Genomic DNA, 18,315 nt, shown 5'->3' on the forward strand with positions numbered 1-18,315 from the left:
GTTCTTGAGGGTGGGGAACATTTTTTTACTCATCTTTGTATAACACTTAACAACTACCTAATACACTATCAGCACATTGTAGACATTCAATAAATATTTTTATTTAATCCAGTCTATCTGTAACGAATCAGATATTGAATAGTAAATTAATATCATGCTTAAGTTTCTTCATTGACATTCCAAACATAATCCATTCAATCTCCCAAAAAAGGAGAACTAGAAATGAATAAATCATCTCAACTATTAGAAGAAAGCATTTTAGAAATTTCACCTGTTAAATTATCATATCCATATTGTATGTGAAGCAAAATGAATACAGAAGTTTTTAAAGTACTTCAGCAAAAAAAAAAAAAAAGGAAGCTATCTGTTAATAACATTGGTAAAATGTTGATAATTGTTAAAACTTGGTGAAATGTACAAGAAGATTCATTATACTTATTACTTTTGTATATGTTTGAAAATTGATATAATAAAATGCTTTTAAAAAGCATAAAACTATACTTACAAAGTTTCACGTATTTTTCACTCTTTCTGAAAAGCATTTTAGGACTATTTTTTGTTTGAAGAAGAAAGTCAAGGCTTTTCTTAGGACCAAAGAGCATATTTAGCCCAATAATTAGCATCATTGTCCCTAATAAAAGAGAAATGAAGCATATATTATATTTTCATACCCCAAATCCTTCCGATGGTATATTCCAGGAGCCAGAATGTCATTTAAATGAACATACCTTGAAAATTCAGTTATTGAGTTAATTTAGCTCAGTACCGTACTCAGTAAATTACTCTAATAGTAATATTAATAATTAGGGCAATTATAAGAAATCAAGTAGAGTTCTAGGAATCATGCTCTAATCGAGGGGGCCCCAGACTTTTCCTGATATGGGATTTCTTTTAATTTCCTGAGTGCTTCCTAGTTGTTAGGTTGCTGACAGGATAAGTCATTGGCCATGAAGGAATGACTGCTGACTACGCGGAGAAGACAGAGCACAAGAGAAAAGGGGCCTTCTGAACCAATCTTCTCTAGGGAAGAGACCATGCATGCACCAAGCTGAGGAACAGGACAGAGGGTGTGTAGGTTCTATATATGATGGCATTTGTGGCAGTAATTCTGACCTAGGATACAGGAAATGCATGCCAGAGCTCACACTGTGCCAATAAGGCTGGCCAATAAAGTTGAGCTAAATTAAGATGCTTTACAATATGTAAAGTTTACGTACTTCTAAAATCATACATAATAAGAATGGAAACAGGGGTATGATTGAACAATATGTAAATTAGGAAATGCCAAGTAATGGTTTAAGCTAGCAAAAAAAAATTGCGATCAATTTCCAGAAAAGAAAAAGAGGAGCCTAAAAAATAAATGTATAACTAATTTCTGATATAAAAATGTATAATTTCAGTTCAATTGTATTAAAAGCTACTCTGAATGTTACCAGTGTTCCCTGGTTTTCTTGCAGCCTTATTAGCCTAATGTTCATGTTTACTAGAAAAAGTCTCAGTTGTATAAGGCTCTAAGAAGGCAGTTTCAGCACCCCCAGAAGCAGTGAACAGTGAGAAGGAACTCAAAAAGCTCATCATTCACAACAATCTGAAGAAACAAACTTAAACACGGAATGGAATACTCATGGGCTCTTACTTTCATTTGTTTTCTCCACATGGCTGACCTCTAAGCAAGCTGGAGTTAGAAAAAAAGCAGGGCATTGGACAGGAGGAGAGAGCAGGACAGAGTACACACACCTGAAAGAAACCAGAAGAAATACAAAGTTCCCAAAGTCAAGACCATCCCAGAAGAAATGCGGCAATGTACCTCTCTAATTAAATATGAGCTGGTAATTATCAGAGATACAAAATCCTCAAAAGGCGATTCTAAAATATTTCATGCAATTTAAAAATATACCTTCCAAATCAGCCTGTTCTGACAGCTGCCTACTGTCCTGACAGTTGTCTACTGTCCTGACAGTTGTTGTGAGGTATAAACGTTTAAGTGAAAATGTACAGAGTTGTTGGTTATATGCCAGGGACACAATAGACAAGGGCAAAGGAACACAAGCTGTAGTCTATACATCTCCTTTATAGCTCTCATCCTAATTGTAGTTTTATATGTATTTGCCTCCTTTATTGCTGAAATGAGACAAATATGTACAAATTGCAAACACAAAATAAATTAATAATCTCATTTTATTATTTATTAACCGGGAACCCACCAAAGTTCCGGCAGGCAGGGACAGTATGTGTCTTGAATCTCTAGCACCTGCCAATGTGCCTGGCACTTAGTAGGTGCTCAATAATTTTTTAAATAAATAAATGGCTAAGTAGAAAAATAAATGTGTGAACAACAAGAACTAGCTCCCGTATTAACATTTTTTCTCCTCATTTCTCAAAGAGTTTATTCTGGAAGCATTTAACATATTTTACTTAAAACTAAAATGATAAGCAACATTTGATTTATGGATGCCTGGTGAATGCCAATAATTTTATTATTGCCAGATGACAATTTTTAAATATTAGACTAAGCTATGTTTATGAAATTTTAATTCTGGTACATAAAATCATAACTACTGAACTAGAAAGTGAATTTTTTCCATGATTTCAGAATTTATCATTTACATGATTTCAGAATTTATCATTTACAATAAGATAAAACCCAGAAACCCATTGCCGTTGAGTCGATTCTGATTCGTAGCAACCTTATAGGACAGAATAGAACTTCCCCATAGAGTTTCCAGGGAGCGCCTGGTGGATTCAAACTGCAAACCTTTAGGTTAGCAGCCATAGTGCTTAACCACTATGCCACCAGGGTTTTTTGTTGTTGTTGTTGTTGTTGTTCTCTTGAATTTTATCTCTCATTTATATTTACCACATTTTTACCAATAAAATATATTTTGCATGTATTATCTTATTATCTCTAGAATAAAATCTAGAGATAAGATAATAGAGATTATCTTATTATAAGATATAGAAACTATCTTATTATAAGATATAGGGATTATCTTATTATCTCTACAATAAAATGTAAAGACAAGATAATAGAGATTATCTTATTATCTTATCTCTGCAATAAGAAAATATATGCAAAATATATTTTATTGGTAAAAATGTGGTAAATATAAATGAGAGATAAAATTCAAGAGAACCAAAAAAAAATCAGTCTTTCTCTCTACTTCCCAACCTACTGTTGAAGTACCAGCATGAGCATCATAATCAGACCTTTTCCCAAGATAGCAAATAATACAAGTGTTACACAGTACCTTTTTTACCCTTTAATATGGATTAATTTTTTTCCACAAATAATTCACTAAAGCCACCTTTGCAATAATAAATATTACTGAAACTCGATGAATTAAAAAATTTGTTAAGTAATAGTTTAGACATTCTTCAAATTTCTTGTTTCCATTTTTGTTTTAGTCAAGAAAGTCTATTTCCCTAAGACAAGCAAGGTCATCCTACTTATTTCCACCAGTCACATAAATGGCTAAATCTTGGTCAGGCCTGAGGTGTATTTTTGAGCAGCTGCTTTAATCCAGACTTTTCAAATGTACTCACCCAAAAGCAAATCAGATCTTTCTCTAGCATAGATGCCTCCTGGGACAAACTTAAAAGCTGTACACCATGCACAGAAAAATATTTCTAGAAGATAAAATATCATGGCAGTGGTCATGGTTTTTCCAGGGCTTGTCCCTGAGCTAATAAGGTGTCCGAGCACTTGAGGCCACAGGGACGCTGTGAAGATGGCAAGCACACAGCCAGAAATAGCAGCTGCCCACGTGGGCAGGTAAAGGAGGCCTGCAGCTGAAGCCGCTCCTATTTGTGAGAGTGAGAGAGAGAAAAAAAAGAATCAGACAGGAAAGTGCCAATAGTCTCTTTCATTTTCTTATTAAAAAAAACGAAGGGGTTGGTGGTGGAGAATAATAAGCTTACAGGATAACTGATTTATAGTTGTTCAGAACTTGAAGGCACCTTAGGGAACAACTGGTCCAATCTCCTGACATGAAAAAACGGAGGTCCCTGCGTGGCACAAACTATTAAAGGTTAGCAGTTTGGACCAACCTGGAGGCACAGCAGAAGAAAGACCTGGGGATCTGCCTCCATAAATATTACTGCCAAGAAAACCTGTGGAGCACAGTTCTACTCCGTAACACATGGGGTCACCACAAGTCAGACTTGACTCAATGGCAACGAGTTTGATTTTTTGTTTTTGGTTATCGAGGTTACAGTGATTTGTTCAAGGTCACGCAGCTAGTTACTGGCACCACGACTGCAGGTGGAATGTGGGTCTAGTAAATCTCAGTCAAATGGTAGTTTTTCACAAAGGCAAGGACAGGGAAGAAAGCAATTTCAGATTATTTGTGTTAAGATCTTAACATTGATAAAAATAGCAAATACCTGTAATTACCAAAAATATGTTCACTAAATTTAACCACCCAGATCCAGGACGTTAGAAAACACATAAAGTCAGTGTGGTCTCCAGAACATTTTTAAAGGACTTTCTAAAGAAATCCTCCCCTGCCCCGCCCCTGCCATTTAAATGCTGCCCCTTGTCCTAAAAAAAAAAAAAAAAACCAAACCCAGTGTCGTCGAGTCAGTTCTGACTCATAGCGACCCTATAGGACAGAGTAGAACTGCCCCATAGAGTTTCCAAGGAGCGCCTGGTGGATCTGAACTGCCGACCTTTTGGTTTGCAGCCGTAGCACTTAACCAGTACGCCACCAGGGTTTCCGCCCCTTGTCCTACAATGTGTAAATAGAATTTCTCAACCACACAGTTAAAAGAAGACGTAACTGATAAAGTACAGTATAAACAGAGAATTCCTTAGTCAGTCTGTTCGTTATTCAGGAGTGTTGGGGCCTATACAACCTGCCTCCAGTAGGCACTTAGTAAATGTTTACAGTTTGTGGAGCCAATGCTGAAGTAATATAACATTTCTCCCAGTTTCTGTGAAATCAGCTTTGAGATGGCATTTCAGGGCTCAAAAAAAGTTTTTTTTTTTTACAGCACCCCGTTTTGGAACTATCACTATGACATCTTTCTATAGATATGATATTTTCTACACTAGTCTGTGTAGAAATTTCAAAAATGCATAATTACAAAAGAAGCACTTTAGAGCCACCTTAGACTAAGACAACCACACCCAATACTTGTATTTTTCCTGTGTATACAGAGAAGTACTTTTACATAAATGGAATCATAAAACACATAAATAATTACATTCTGCTTTTTATGTGATATTACATCAACAGTATTTTCTCCTGTTATTAATTTTTCTAAAATATAGTTTTTATGTATATATGTGTATATATATATATACAATATTCCATTGGGTGAATACAAGTAGCCATTTTTCTATTCCTGGATAAAACAGGAACTCAAGCAGATATTTGTACACCAATTGATGGGATATTATGCAGCCATAAAGAGAAATGAAGTTCTACTATATGCTATGACATGGATGAACCTTGAAAACATTATCTTGAGTGAAATAAACAAAACAAATAAACAAAAAAACCTGTTCAAGAAACTAGACAACTGGGAGCTCCTAAAAATCAAACACTTATGCTCATCAAAAGTCTTCATCAAAAGAATAAAAAGACAACCTACAGACTGGGAAAAAATTTTTGGCTACGACATATCTGAAAAGGGTCTAATCTCTAAAATCTACAAGATACTGCAACACCTCAACAACAAAAAGATAAATAAACCAATTTAAAAATGGGCAAAGGATTTGAACACACACTTCACCAAAGAAGACATTCAGGTGACTAACAGATACTTGAGGAAATGCTCACAATCATTAGCCATTACAGAAATGCAAATTAAAACTACAATGAGATATCATCTCATCCCAACAAGGCTGGCACTAATCCAAAAAACCAAAATAATAGATGTTTGAGAGGTTGTGGAGAGACTGGAACACATATCCACTGTTGGTGGGAATGTGTTGCTGTTGTTAGGTGCCGTCGAGTCAGTTCCGACTCATAGCACCCCTGTGCACAACAGAACCAAACACTGCCTGGTCCTGCGCCATCTTCAAAATCGTTGTTATGCTTGAGCTCATTGTTGCAGCCACTGTGTCAATCCACCTTGTTGAGGATCTTCCTCTTTCCCACTGACCCTGCACTCTGCCGAGCATGATATCCTTCTCCAGGGACTGATCCCTCCTGACAACATGTCCAAAGTATGTAAGACGCAGTCTTGCCATCCTTGCCTCTAAGGAGCATTCTGGCTGCACTTCTTCCAAGACAGATTTGTTCGTTCTTTTGGCAGTCCACGGTATATTCCATATTCTTCATCAACACCACAAATCAAAGGCGTCAACTTTTCTTCGGTCTTCCTTATTCATTGTCCAGCTTTCACATGCATATGATGTGATTGAAAATACCATGGCTCGGGTCAGGCACACCTTAGTCTTCAGGGTGACATCTTTGCTTTTCAGCACTTTGAAGAGGTCCTTTGCAGCAGATTTGCCCAATGCAATGCATCTTTTGATTTCTTGACTGCTGCTTCCATGGCTGTTGATTGTGGATCCAAGTAAAAGGAAATCCTTGACAATTTCAATCTTTTCTCCAGTCGTGAGGATTTTTGTTTGCTTTACGTTGAGGTGCTGTCCATACTGAGGGTTGTGGTCTTTGATCTTCATTAGTAAGTGCTTCAAGTCCTCTTCATTTTCAGCAAACAAGGTTGTGTCATCTGCGTAACGCAGGCTGTTAATGAGTCTTCCTCCAATCCTGATGCCCCGTTCTTCTTCATATAGTCCAGCTTCTCGGATTATTTGTTCAGCGTACTTATTAAATAGGTATGGTGAAAGAACACAACCCTGACACACAACTTTCCTGACTTTAAACCAATCACTATCCCCTTGTTCTGTCTGAACAACTGCCTCTTGATCTATGCAAAGGTTCCTCATGAGCACAATTAAGTGTTCTGGAATTCCCATTCTCCGCAATGTTATCCGTAATTTGTTATGATCCACACAGTAGAATACCTTTGCATAGTCAATAAAACACAGGTAAACATCCTTCTGCTATTCTCTGCTTTCAGCCAGGATTCATCTGACATCAGCAATGATATCCCTGGTTCCACGTCCTCTTCTGAAACCAACCTGAATTTCTGGCAGTTCCCTGTCAATATGCTGCTGCAGCTGTTTTTGAATGATCTTCAGCAAAATTTTGCTTGTGTGTGACATTAATGATATTATTCTATAATTTCCACATTTGGTTGGATCACCTTTCTTGGGAATAGGCATAAATATGGATCTCATCCAGTCAGTTGGCCAGGAAGCTGTCTTCCATATTTCTTGGCATAGATGAGTGAGCACCTCCAGCACTGCATTCGTTTGTTGAAACATCTCAATTAATATTTCATCAATTCCTGGAGCCTTGTTTTTCGCCAATGCCTTCAGAGCAGCTTAGACTTCTTCCTTTTAGTACCATCGGTTCCTGATCATATGCCACCTCTTGAAATGGTTGAACATTGACTAATTCTCTTTGGTATAATGACTCTGTATTCCTTCCATCTTCTTTTGATGCTTCCTGCATCGTTTAATATTTTCCCCATAGAATCCTTCACTATTGCAATTCGAGGCTTGAATTTTTTCTTCCGTTCTTTCAGCTTGAGAAATGCCAAGCGTGTCCTTCCCTTTTGGTTTTCCATCTCCAGCTCTTTGCACATGTCATTATAATACTTTACTTTGTCTTCTCAAGACGCCCTTTGAAATCTTCTGATCAGTTCTTTTACTTCATCAATTCTTCCTCTTGCTTTAGCTGCTTGACATTCGAGAGCAAGTTTCAGAGTCTCCTCTGACATCCGTCTTGGTCTTTTCTTTCTTTCCTGTCTTTTCAGTGACCGCTTACTTTCTTCATGGATGATGTCTTTGATGTCATTCCACAACTCGTCTGGTCTTCGGTCACTAGTGTTCAATGCATCAAATCTATTCTTGAGATGTCTCTAAATACAGGTGGGATGTACTCAAGGTCATATTTTGGCTCTCGTGGACTTGCTCTGATTTTCTTCAGTTTCAGCTTGAATTTGCATATGAGCAATTGATGGTGTGTTCCACAGTCGGCCCCTGACTTTTTTCTGACTGATAATATTGAGCTTTTCCATCGTCTCTTTCCACAGATATAGTCAATTTGATTTCTGTGCGTTCCATCTGGCAAGGTCCATGTGTATACTTGCCGTGTATGTTGGTAAAAGAAGGTATTTGCAATGAAGAAGTCGTTGGTCTTGCAAAATTCTATCATTCAATCTCCGGCATTGTTTCTATCACCAAGGCCATATTTTCCAACTACTGATCCTTCTTCTTTGTTTCCAACTTTCGCATTCCAATCACCAGTAATTATCAATACCTCCTGCTTGCATGTTCGATCAATTTCAGACTGCAGCAGCTGATAAAAATCTTCTGTTTCTTCATCTTTGGCCCTAGTGGTTGGTGCGTAAATTTGAATAATAGTCATATTAACTCAAAATTAACAATTTTGAATCGGTGGGGATGTAAAATGATACAACTACTTTGGAAACCAATTTGGGGTTTCCTTAAAAAGCTAGAAATAGAAGTACCATATGATCCAGCAATCCCACTCCTTGGAATATACCCTAGAGAATAAAGAGCCGTCCCATGAATAGATATATGCACCCCCATGTTCACTGCAGCACTGTTCACAATAGCAAAAAGACAGAAACCACCTAGGTGCCCATCAACAGATGACTAGATAAACAAAGTATGGTACATAAACACAATGGAATGCTACAGAACAACAAAAAACAATGAAGACTCCTCAAAACATCTTACAACATGGATGAATCTGGAGGCATTATGCTGAGTGAGACTAGTCAGATGTAAAAGGGCAAATATTGTATGGGACCACTATTATAAGAACTCAAGAAAAGGTTTAAATACAGAAGAAAACATTCTTTGATGGTTACAAGGGTGGGGAGGGAGGAAGGTGGGAATTCACTAACTAGACAGTAGACAAGAATCATCTCAGGTGAAGGGAAGAACAGCAAGCAATACAGGGGAAGTCAGCACAACTGAACTAAAGCAAAAGCTAAGAAATTTCCTGAACACAACACTTTGAGGGACAGAGTAGCTGGAGCTGGGGCCTGGGGACCATGGTTTCAAGGGATATCTAGGTGAATTGGCATACAAAGTTAATCAAGAAAATGTTCTGCATCCCACTTTGGTGAGTGGCATCTGGGGTCTTCAAATGTACTGTGTAGCCATCTAAGATGCTTCAATTGGTTCCAACCCACCTGGGGCAAAGGAGAATGAAGAACACCAAAGACACAGGAAAATATTAGCCCAAAAGACAAAAGGGCCACATAAACCAGAAAGAACTAGATGGTGCCCAGTTACCACCAATGACCACCCTGACAGGGAACAGAACGGAATCCCTGACAGAGTGGGAGAAAAGTGTGGAGCAGAGCTCAAATCCACGTAAAAAGACCAGACTTTATGATCTGATTGAGACTGGAGGTATCCCCGAAGCCACGGCCCCCACACGCTCTGTTAACCCAGAACTAAAACCATTCCTGAATCCTACTCTTCAGACAAAGATTAGGCTGGACTGTATAACACAAAATAATACTGGTGAAGAGTGTGCTTCTTAGTTCAAGCAGATACACAAGGCCAAATGGGCAGCTCCTGGAAGCAGGATGAGAACACAGGAAGGGACAGGAGCTAGTTGGATGGACATGGGAAACCAGAGGTGGAAAGGGGGAGTGTGCTGTCACATTATAGGGGCTGCAAGTAGTGTCACATAATATGCATATAAATTTTTGTATGGGAAATTGAGTGTAAACTTTCACCTAAAGCACAATTAGCAAAAAACTGTTCAGCCATAAAGAGAAATGAAACTTCCAATGTTAAGGTTTTTAAAATAACACTCTGGTAACCATCTTTCTTTTTCAATAAATCTCTTAGCACATCCCTGATTATTTCCTCAAAACAGATTCCTATAAATACAACTACTCTGACAAAAGATGGAAGCATTTTAATGAGTGTTATTACTTGTAGTCAATCATTTGCTTCCCTGAAAGGTTATACCATTCTTCACTTGCAATGGAAACCTTGCCAAGAGTGTCTTTTAGGCCTTGCCAAAATTACTTCTTTTTCAAAATCTTTGCCAAATTAGTACGGAAATAGTATCACACTTCAAATTGCATTTATTTGATTATTAATGAGATTGATTTTTTCCTGTTTATTAGCATACAATGACTATTTTTAAAAAAGAATGAGATCTAATTTGATATTCTAATCTAAAGCATGAGAATGATTTTGTTATCTCTCTCCTACTCAGAGAATTACCTGGAGGAAAAGAAAGCATCTGTTCAAATTTTCCTTGATTGTTCTTGATTTTATTTTTTAATTTAGTTTCTACTTTTAAATAGGCTATATATTTTTAGTTCTATTAAAACTGTATTTTTAAATAGGTTATAAATTCAAAATACATAATTAGAAGTATACAAAGGGTCCCTCTGACTGCTGTCACCAACTAGAGCCCTTGAGTGAAGGCAACCGACGTGTTTTCTTCTGCATCCTTCTACAGATATTCTATGCGTACAAAGAAACATATATGCGTGTGCATTTTCCTCCCTTTTTGCACACCAATGGTAGCATATGATGCACAATGTGAGTCCCTTTGTCTTTTTCACTGAACTGTATGTACCTTAACTGGTTTTCATTTGAGACTCAGTCCTCCAAATCATCACCCTTAAATCTTTATAATGTCTAAGACATTACGCAGAATGTATGGTAACTGAATATTTGAATAATATTTACAATAACTAACATGTAAGTTTTCAATAGATTAATTTTTCATATGATAAAATTATATACACATTGTAGAGTACACTGGGGCTCTATTCACTGCATTTAGGACATCTATGCCTCTTTCACAGAACTTTGATTTTGGTAATTTACTTGCCATCAAGCTCCTGTATCTCTGCTTTTATGAAATTCTATTGGCCACTGCCGTAATTAATTTCATGCTGAGTCCCCAGGTGAAATCGAAAACTTTAACTGCGCAATGATAAAATATGATTCATTTTTCTACACCCTGCTTTATGATACGGTTTCCAGAGATGATTCACAGTGAAAAGTGAGTGCCACCTCAAGATAATTAAGTGTGAGCTCCAACTTATTTCAGGAGAGCCAGCCATGAGAAAAAGAGATAAAGCTCAAGAATTATGTCCCTGCTTTTCTCTCCACTGTAAACAGCCTATTACGAGCCTTAAATCTGCCTGCCCCTAGGATCTTTAAAATTAATATTTAATACTCCAGAGAGACAGGAAAACTAGATTAGCTTTGACTGTCAGGACCATAACCTTACTCATCTGGAAAAATAAGCATAAGTTGTTTCTCACAGCTTTTCTGTTTTTTGACTAACCATCTATGTTCCTGTGTACCTCAGTTTCCCCATGTTTAAAATGGAGCTGGGAATTATCTGCTCAATAAGCATTTTGTCTATATTCTATGACAGAAGGCATGATGTAAGTGCTAAAGAAACTTTGAATGTGTTTTGTGCTCCTTTCCAAATCGCATACAGATTAGAAGTTATATATGACTCACTGCAAACTAGTGTTAAAAGATATCAGTCCCATTGCTGGGCTGAGGGCTGTGGGCACCAGGTCTAGGGGAACATCTAGCTCAACTGGCATAACATAGTTTATAAAGCAAATGTTCCAGATCCTACTTTGGGGAGTAGCGTCTTGGGTCTTAAAAGCTTGTGAGCATCCATCTAAGACACTTCACTGGTCTCACATCGTGGGGAGCAAGGGAGAATTAAAAAAGCCAAAGACATAAGGGAAACATTAGTCCAAAGGACTAATGGACCACAACTACCACAGTTTCCACCAGACTGAGTCCAGCACAACTAGACGGTGCCCAGCTACCACCGCTGACTTCTCTGACGGGAATCACAACAGAGGGTCCTGAGCAGAGCTGAGGAAAGATGTAGAACAAAATTCTAACCCACAAAAAAAGACCAGACTTACTGGCCTGACAGAGACTGGAGAAACCCCGAGAGTATGGCCCCTGGACACCATTTTAGCCCAGTAAAGAAGTCACTCCTGAGGCTCATCCTTCAGCCGAAGATTAGACAGGCCCATAAAACAAAACGAGACTAAAGGGGCACACCAGCCCAGGGGCAATGACTAGAAGGCAGGAGGTGACAGGAACGCTGGCGATTGGGAACCCAAGGTTGAGAAGGGAGAGGGTTGAGACTGGAGTTGACTTGTCATGGGTCACTAGTGTTCAATGCATCAAATCTATTCTTGAGATGTCTTGTCATGGGGTGGTAACCAATGTCACAAAACAATATGTGTACTGTCTAATGAGAAGCTAGTTCATTCTGTAAACCATCTAAAGTACAATTTAAAAAAAAAAAAAGGTATCAGTCCCCCTTTTTGATGAAACTCAAGAGGCAGCTCTCTGGTAAGAAAAAAAGTTACTCCTATACACACACACTTCCACACACCTTAAATGGAATGCCTCAGTCTACCAAAAAGTACACAGCCAAACAGCCAACAAGTTGCCGTCAGGTCAATTCTGACTCATGGGAATCCCATGTGTGTCCAGTAGAACTGTACTCCACAGGTTTTTCATTGGCTGATTTTTTTTTCTTGCCAGGGCTTTCTACCAAGGTGCCTGTCTGGGTGGACTCCAACTGCCAACCTTTTAGTTAGCATCCAGGTGTGTTAACCATTGCACCACCCAGGGACTCCAAAAAGTACACAAGCAAGTAAAAATCAGCTCAACAGGCCTGCAACAGTTTGCTCATGCAGCTCCTAGAGGATAGGAACCTGGTCAACCTCATTAATTCACAGTCTATTGGGATTATACATTCAATTCCATGCAAGTTCAATGATGCTTATCCTATACAGAAGTTTCCTTATTATGTTACTTATCCCACATCTTCTATTACTGATGCATACAGTCCCACAAGCTGCAGGAAGCTTCTAGTGCAGCACTCTGAATCTCCTGCTTAATTTGCACAAGGACACCTATTCTCACAGAAACCAAATTGTAGTATTTTATCTCTAACAGAGTAAGAACTTTTTATTTAACACCAAAACTGACTATAACCATGTCTGCCTTTTAAGGAGACAAGGAAAGACTGACACAATTCAGTGATAGGAAAATAAGTACAAATCTCTCTCATGCTTACAAAAAATGATGGGAGAGGAAAAAAAAGGGGGAGACCCTGGGTGGTGCAAACAGTTCATGAGCTTAGGTGTTAAGCAAAAGGTTGGAGGTTCAAGTCCACCCAGAGGCACCTAGTGATCTACTTCCCCAAAAAAACAGCCATTGAAAACGCTATGGAGCACAGTCCTACTCTGACACACACGGGGTCACCATAAGTCAAAGTCAACTCGATGGCAACTGGTTTGAAATACAATAGTCTTCACCAATACTTCTGTAATCCTAAAGGGTGTGACTGGGAGGAGATGGTCCAAGTCTCTGAATAAACAAACATGGACCCAAAAGCTTGGTAGAGGGTAGAGAGTTAAATTGTTACATGTAAAAGAAAAAGGAAAGTTAGTTTCAATATGTAGTCCCAAAAGAGAGTGTTCCTAAAAAGCTGAGAAGCAAGGAACCTTGGAGAGAGGATGGGATCTAGCAATATGGCAATGTATAGCCCTTCGATCTCCTTACACCTTCAGTAAAATCCGCTATGCAGGATCATGGCAGTATAGTCAGGGGGGAATGGGGCGGCCACAGGAGGAGAGGGAGAGTGAAGTGGGATAAAGCAAGAACCTGGAGCCAGTGGTCACCAGTGAACTTGGTTATATCTGGATTAAGCTGCTGCAGTTGGTTGTAATAGCCCACTTGGCAACAGCACGTATTTGTATCGCTACTTCAGTCATCTACTCTCAGTCTAGCTGCATATGCTTACAAGTTCATTGACTGGATAACCAAGCAGAATGTCTAGCATCTCTGCAAGAAAATTCCACATACCTATAACCCACCAGATTAAACTGGAACCAGGAAACCATGAACAAACCGAAAGCATCAATCCACTTGCCAAGCCCAGCAAAACTGCACCTCTGTCAAAAAAGATATGCTGTAAAACACTTGGATTATTAACATTTCATTGTCCCAAATACAAAACAGATATATACCTCCTACCTCTAAGAATTAACATGAGTGTGAAATAATCAACAAGATAATGAGAGCCTAGTGGGAGCCAACACTCAGGATATTAAAGTAATAAAAACTCTGACTTGAGAAAAATAATACCTGAAGTCTTTCATGGTCAATGTAAACACGGTAATTGAGTTTTCTCAGACTATTAAATTATAGTCCATATTGGCTGTGTGACATTTTATACCACTGCCAAAGACAAAAAGAAAAAGTTTCTATTTAATTTGCCTTTTTCCCTTTCTCTTCTCTATCTCAATACTGATTTTATCTATAGTTTTTGCCTTCCTGGGACTGGTGTCAGTTTGATAAATAATTAGTAGTTGTGTGATTTTTTTTTTTTAAAACAACCCCAAACTATCTTATTCTTTTGCTATTTGGGAAAGTACTTGTAGGAGAAGGAAAAAAAAGAATTTAATTAAACTTTAGGGGAAAATCTCCAGCAGCAATAACAGCTACAACAATGCACTTAAGTAAGAAGGTATAATAAAAAAAAATAAAATAAAATGCACAGCACTTAACATACTAAGGGAAAGAGCAATGAGTAACCGGCCTGAAGTACATGCAGCTAGTAAGGCTGAGAGTGTAAAAACGGCCTTCAGGCTCTGGAGTGAGGCTCTTAGTCACTACACTGCCTGCTCCTACCTCCTGAGCTTAAGGATTGCCCTGGGTCTATGGAAGATTAGATGTGAGAAAGGGCTGTAGAGGACAGTTTTGGTCTTTTTCTATAAGCAATTAGACAACAAATATTTCTGAGTGCCTATTATGTGCCCTGCTGGTGTACTGGTTAAGAGCTTGGCTGCTAACCAAAAGGTTGGCAGTTAGAATCCATCAGCCACTCCTTGGAAACCTTATGGAGCAGTTCTACTCTGTTATATACAGTTGCTCTGAGTTGGAATCAGGTTTGGTACTATGTGCCAAGGAGCCATGGTGGGGTAGTGGTTAAGAGTTTGGCTGCTAACCAAAAGCTCGGCAGTTCAAATCCACGAGCTGTTCCTTGGAAACCCTATGAGGCAGTTCTACTCTGTCCTATAAGGTCACTAGGAGTTGGAACTGACTCGACGGCACCTAATAATAACTATGTGCCAATGGGGCACACTGGTGGTTCAATGGGAGAATTCTTGCCTCTCATACAGGAGACCCGGATTTGATTCCCAGACAACACACCTCATGCACAGCCACCACCCATTTACAGTGGGGGATTGTGTGTTCCTATGATGCTAAACAGGTTTCAGTAGAGCTTCCAGACTAACACAGACTAGGAAGAAAGGTATGATGGTCTACTTTCAAAAATTAGCCGATGAAAACACTATGGATCACAATGGCCCGACCTGCAACTGAGCATAGTGATCATAGTGATGGCACAGAACTAGGCAGTATTTTGTTCTGTTTTGTACGCGATGGTCATGAGTCGGGGGAGGGGGAAACCGGAAGGCCACTAACAACATCTATGTGCCAGGCTCTGTTCTAGGTGCTTGGGGGATACATAAGTGAGCAAAGATTTCTTTCCTGGGTAAAGCCTAGTGGGGATGGGAGGGTGTGGGTGAGAGACAAACAATAAACACAACTAATACCAGTAAGTAATACAGGATATCGGAAGGTGGAAAGTCCTACTCTACGGTAAGGGGACTGAGAGTGCTGCGGTGCGCAGATGGGAAACAGGAACATGTGACTAAGACACAGTTTGTCCTCCTTCCTCACCCTCCCAGCAGCCAGGATCGGTATGCTCCTTTAACTTCCAAGATCCCTTCAGCACCCTCTGGGCCTCTCCCTCACCTCTTTATCCCACTGAAACCTACCAATGATCCATTCCTTTAAGCGGAATCTAGTGAATTTAAGAAAGCAATTCCTACTATTATGGTGGTAGGCGATGATGGTCTAATGCAACATTTCTCAACCAGGGTTCTGAGAAACAATAACTTTATAGGATGTTAATAGGTGTTCTCAAAAAGGATTCTCATGAAGCCAGCATAACCTGTACAAGGTCATGGAAGCTCCATAGACATATCCAAACTCCCTGAGGGACCAAATTGCTGGGCTGAGGGCTGTGGGGACCATGGTCTTGGGGAACACCTAGCTCAACTGGCATAACATAGTTTATAAAGGAAATGTTCTACATTCTACTTCGGTGAGTAGCATCTGGGGTATTAAAAGCCTGTGAGCAGCTATCTAGGATACTCCACTGGTCTCATCCCTTCGGGAGCAGGGAAGAATGAAGAAAACTAAAGATACAAGGCAAAGGTTAGTCCAAAGGACAGCCTCGACCAGACTGAGTCCAGTACAACTAGATGGTGCCTGGTTACCACCACTGACTACTCTAACAGGGATCAAAATAGAGGGTCCTGGACAGAGCTAGAGAAAAATGCAGAACAAAATTCCAACTCAAAAAGAAAGACCAGACTTGCTGGCCTGGCAGAGACTGGAGAAACCCTGAGTGTATGGCCCCAAGACAACCTTTCAGCTCAGTCATGAAGTCACTCCTGAGGTTCACCCTTCAGCCAGAGATTGAACGGGCCCATAAAACAAAACGATTCTGAAGGGGCACACCGGCCCTGGGGCAAGGACTAGAAGGCAGGAGGGAACAGGAAGGCTGGCAATAGGGAACCCAAGGTTGGGAAGGGCGAGTGTTGACACTTTGTAGGGTTGTTAACCAATGTCACAAAACAATATGTGTACTGTTTAATGAGAAACTAGTTTGTTCTGTAAGCATTCATCTAAAGTACAATTAAAAAAAAGAATTCCCATGAGGCCAGAAGAAGTGGGTGGTACCTGGCTACCATTACTGAATGTTTTGATCAAAGATTCTATAGAGAATCCTGATCAAAAGAGAGAAAAGGTTGAACAGAATTTCAAATTCTCATGGAATCCAGACTTTTTGGAGCCATGGAAACCGGATGATCCCCCAAAACTACTGTCCTGAGATAATCTTTAAACTTGAAGCCAAAAATATCTCCTGAAATCTTCTTAAAATCAAACAACAGTTTAGCTTAACTAGTAAAGAATGTCTGCCTTGAGCACTGTGCTCTTTTAAGGTCTAGGTATATGTAATCAAATTGACAACAGCAACTTGAAAGATTAGATAGAAAACTTAGAAGGCAGTGAGTTTATGTTCATAGCAGAGGAACAATTTGGTAAAGGTGGGTGAGAATGGCTGTATAACTTGAAGAATGTAATCTATGCCACTGAACTGTACATGTAGAAATTGGTGTATATTCTGCTATGTATATTCTCAACAACAACAAAAATAAATTATTTGGGGAAAAAAAAAGAATTCCATGCTCAAATAAGTTCTGAAAACTTCTAAGAGGCTCTAATATGCTAATGTGTGCTGTGAATCTCAAAGAAGGGATATGAAATGCAGTATTTCTCAAACCTATATGATCTAGAAAGCTTCTTTTTTTTTTTAGAGCACTTATTAATATCTCAAGACACTAACAGTTCACAGAACACAATTTGGGAATTGCTATATCTCCACCTTCAAAGTCTCATCTCATTTACAAAATTACAAAATGTAGGAAGAGAAGACCTTCATTTTACAGGTGACAAAATCAAGGCCAGAGATGAAACATGATTGACCCAAAGTTGAATGGCGAGTTGCTGTTGCCACGAGGACGCATGTCCAGCCTCGAGTTCCTAATTCAATTCTCCTTTTGTTCTTCCACACAACTTACGTGTGTTTTAACAGGGAACTGTGGAAGGAAAGCTTTGATACATGAGAATAAACTCCTTCCTTTCTCCTCACTCCCTTTGTTCCTTTCTTCCTTCTCTCTTTTTCTCCCCAGTGTGCTAAAGTATCCAGGATGAAAAAGATATAGACTCTGGATGAGATAGCCTATGTAAAGTTGCTAGTTCAGTGCCCAACACAACATAAACCTGTTGCCATCATCAAGTCAATTTTGGCTCAAAACTGAGAACTTAACCACTGCGCCACCAGGCTCCTCAGGTAATAAATATTAGTTCCTTTTCCATTCCCTGCCCTCAAGGAACTTAGTGTCTAGAAAGAAAGACACAAAAATCCCTGCAATGCAGAATAAAGAGCCCTGGTGGTACAATGGTTAAGCACTCAGCTGCTAACCAAAAGGTTGGTGGTTTGAACTCAGCCAGCAGCTCCTCGGGAGAAAGACCTGGTGATCTGCTTCCATAAAGATTATAGGCAAGAAGACCCTATGGGGAGGTACCAT

The 18,315-nt window shown here is 39.2% G+C and overlaps 1 protein-coding gene across 1 annotated transcript in view; it reads right to left on the minus strand.

The window, feature by feature from the left end:
- The window catches only part of CWH43 (cell wall biogenesis 43 C-terminal homolog), a 79,419-nt gene that overhangs the window by 43,375 nt on the left and 17,729 nt on the right, over positions 1–18,315 (minus strand). The window contains exons 6-8 of the mRNA XM_049886261.1: positions 13,952–14,040; positions 3,544–3,801; positions 506–631 (exon numbers count right to left, since the gene is read on the minus strand). Coding sequence (XP_049742218.1) covers positions 506–631; positions 3,544–3,801; positions 13,952–14,040 — 473 coding nt within the window. The remainder of the gene's footprint in view (positions 1–505; positions 632–3,543; positions 3,802–13,951; positions 14,041–18,315) is intronic.

The sequence above is a fragment of the Elephas maximus genome, chromosome 5 (genome assembly GCF_024166365.1).
Source record: "Elephas maximus indicus isolate mEleMax1 chromosome 5, mEleMax1 primary haplotype, whole genome shotgun sequence".
NCBI classification, from domain to species: Eukaryota; Metazoa; Chordata; class Mammalia; order Proboscidea; family Elephantidae; genus Elephas; species Elephas maximus.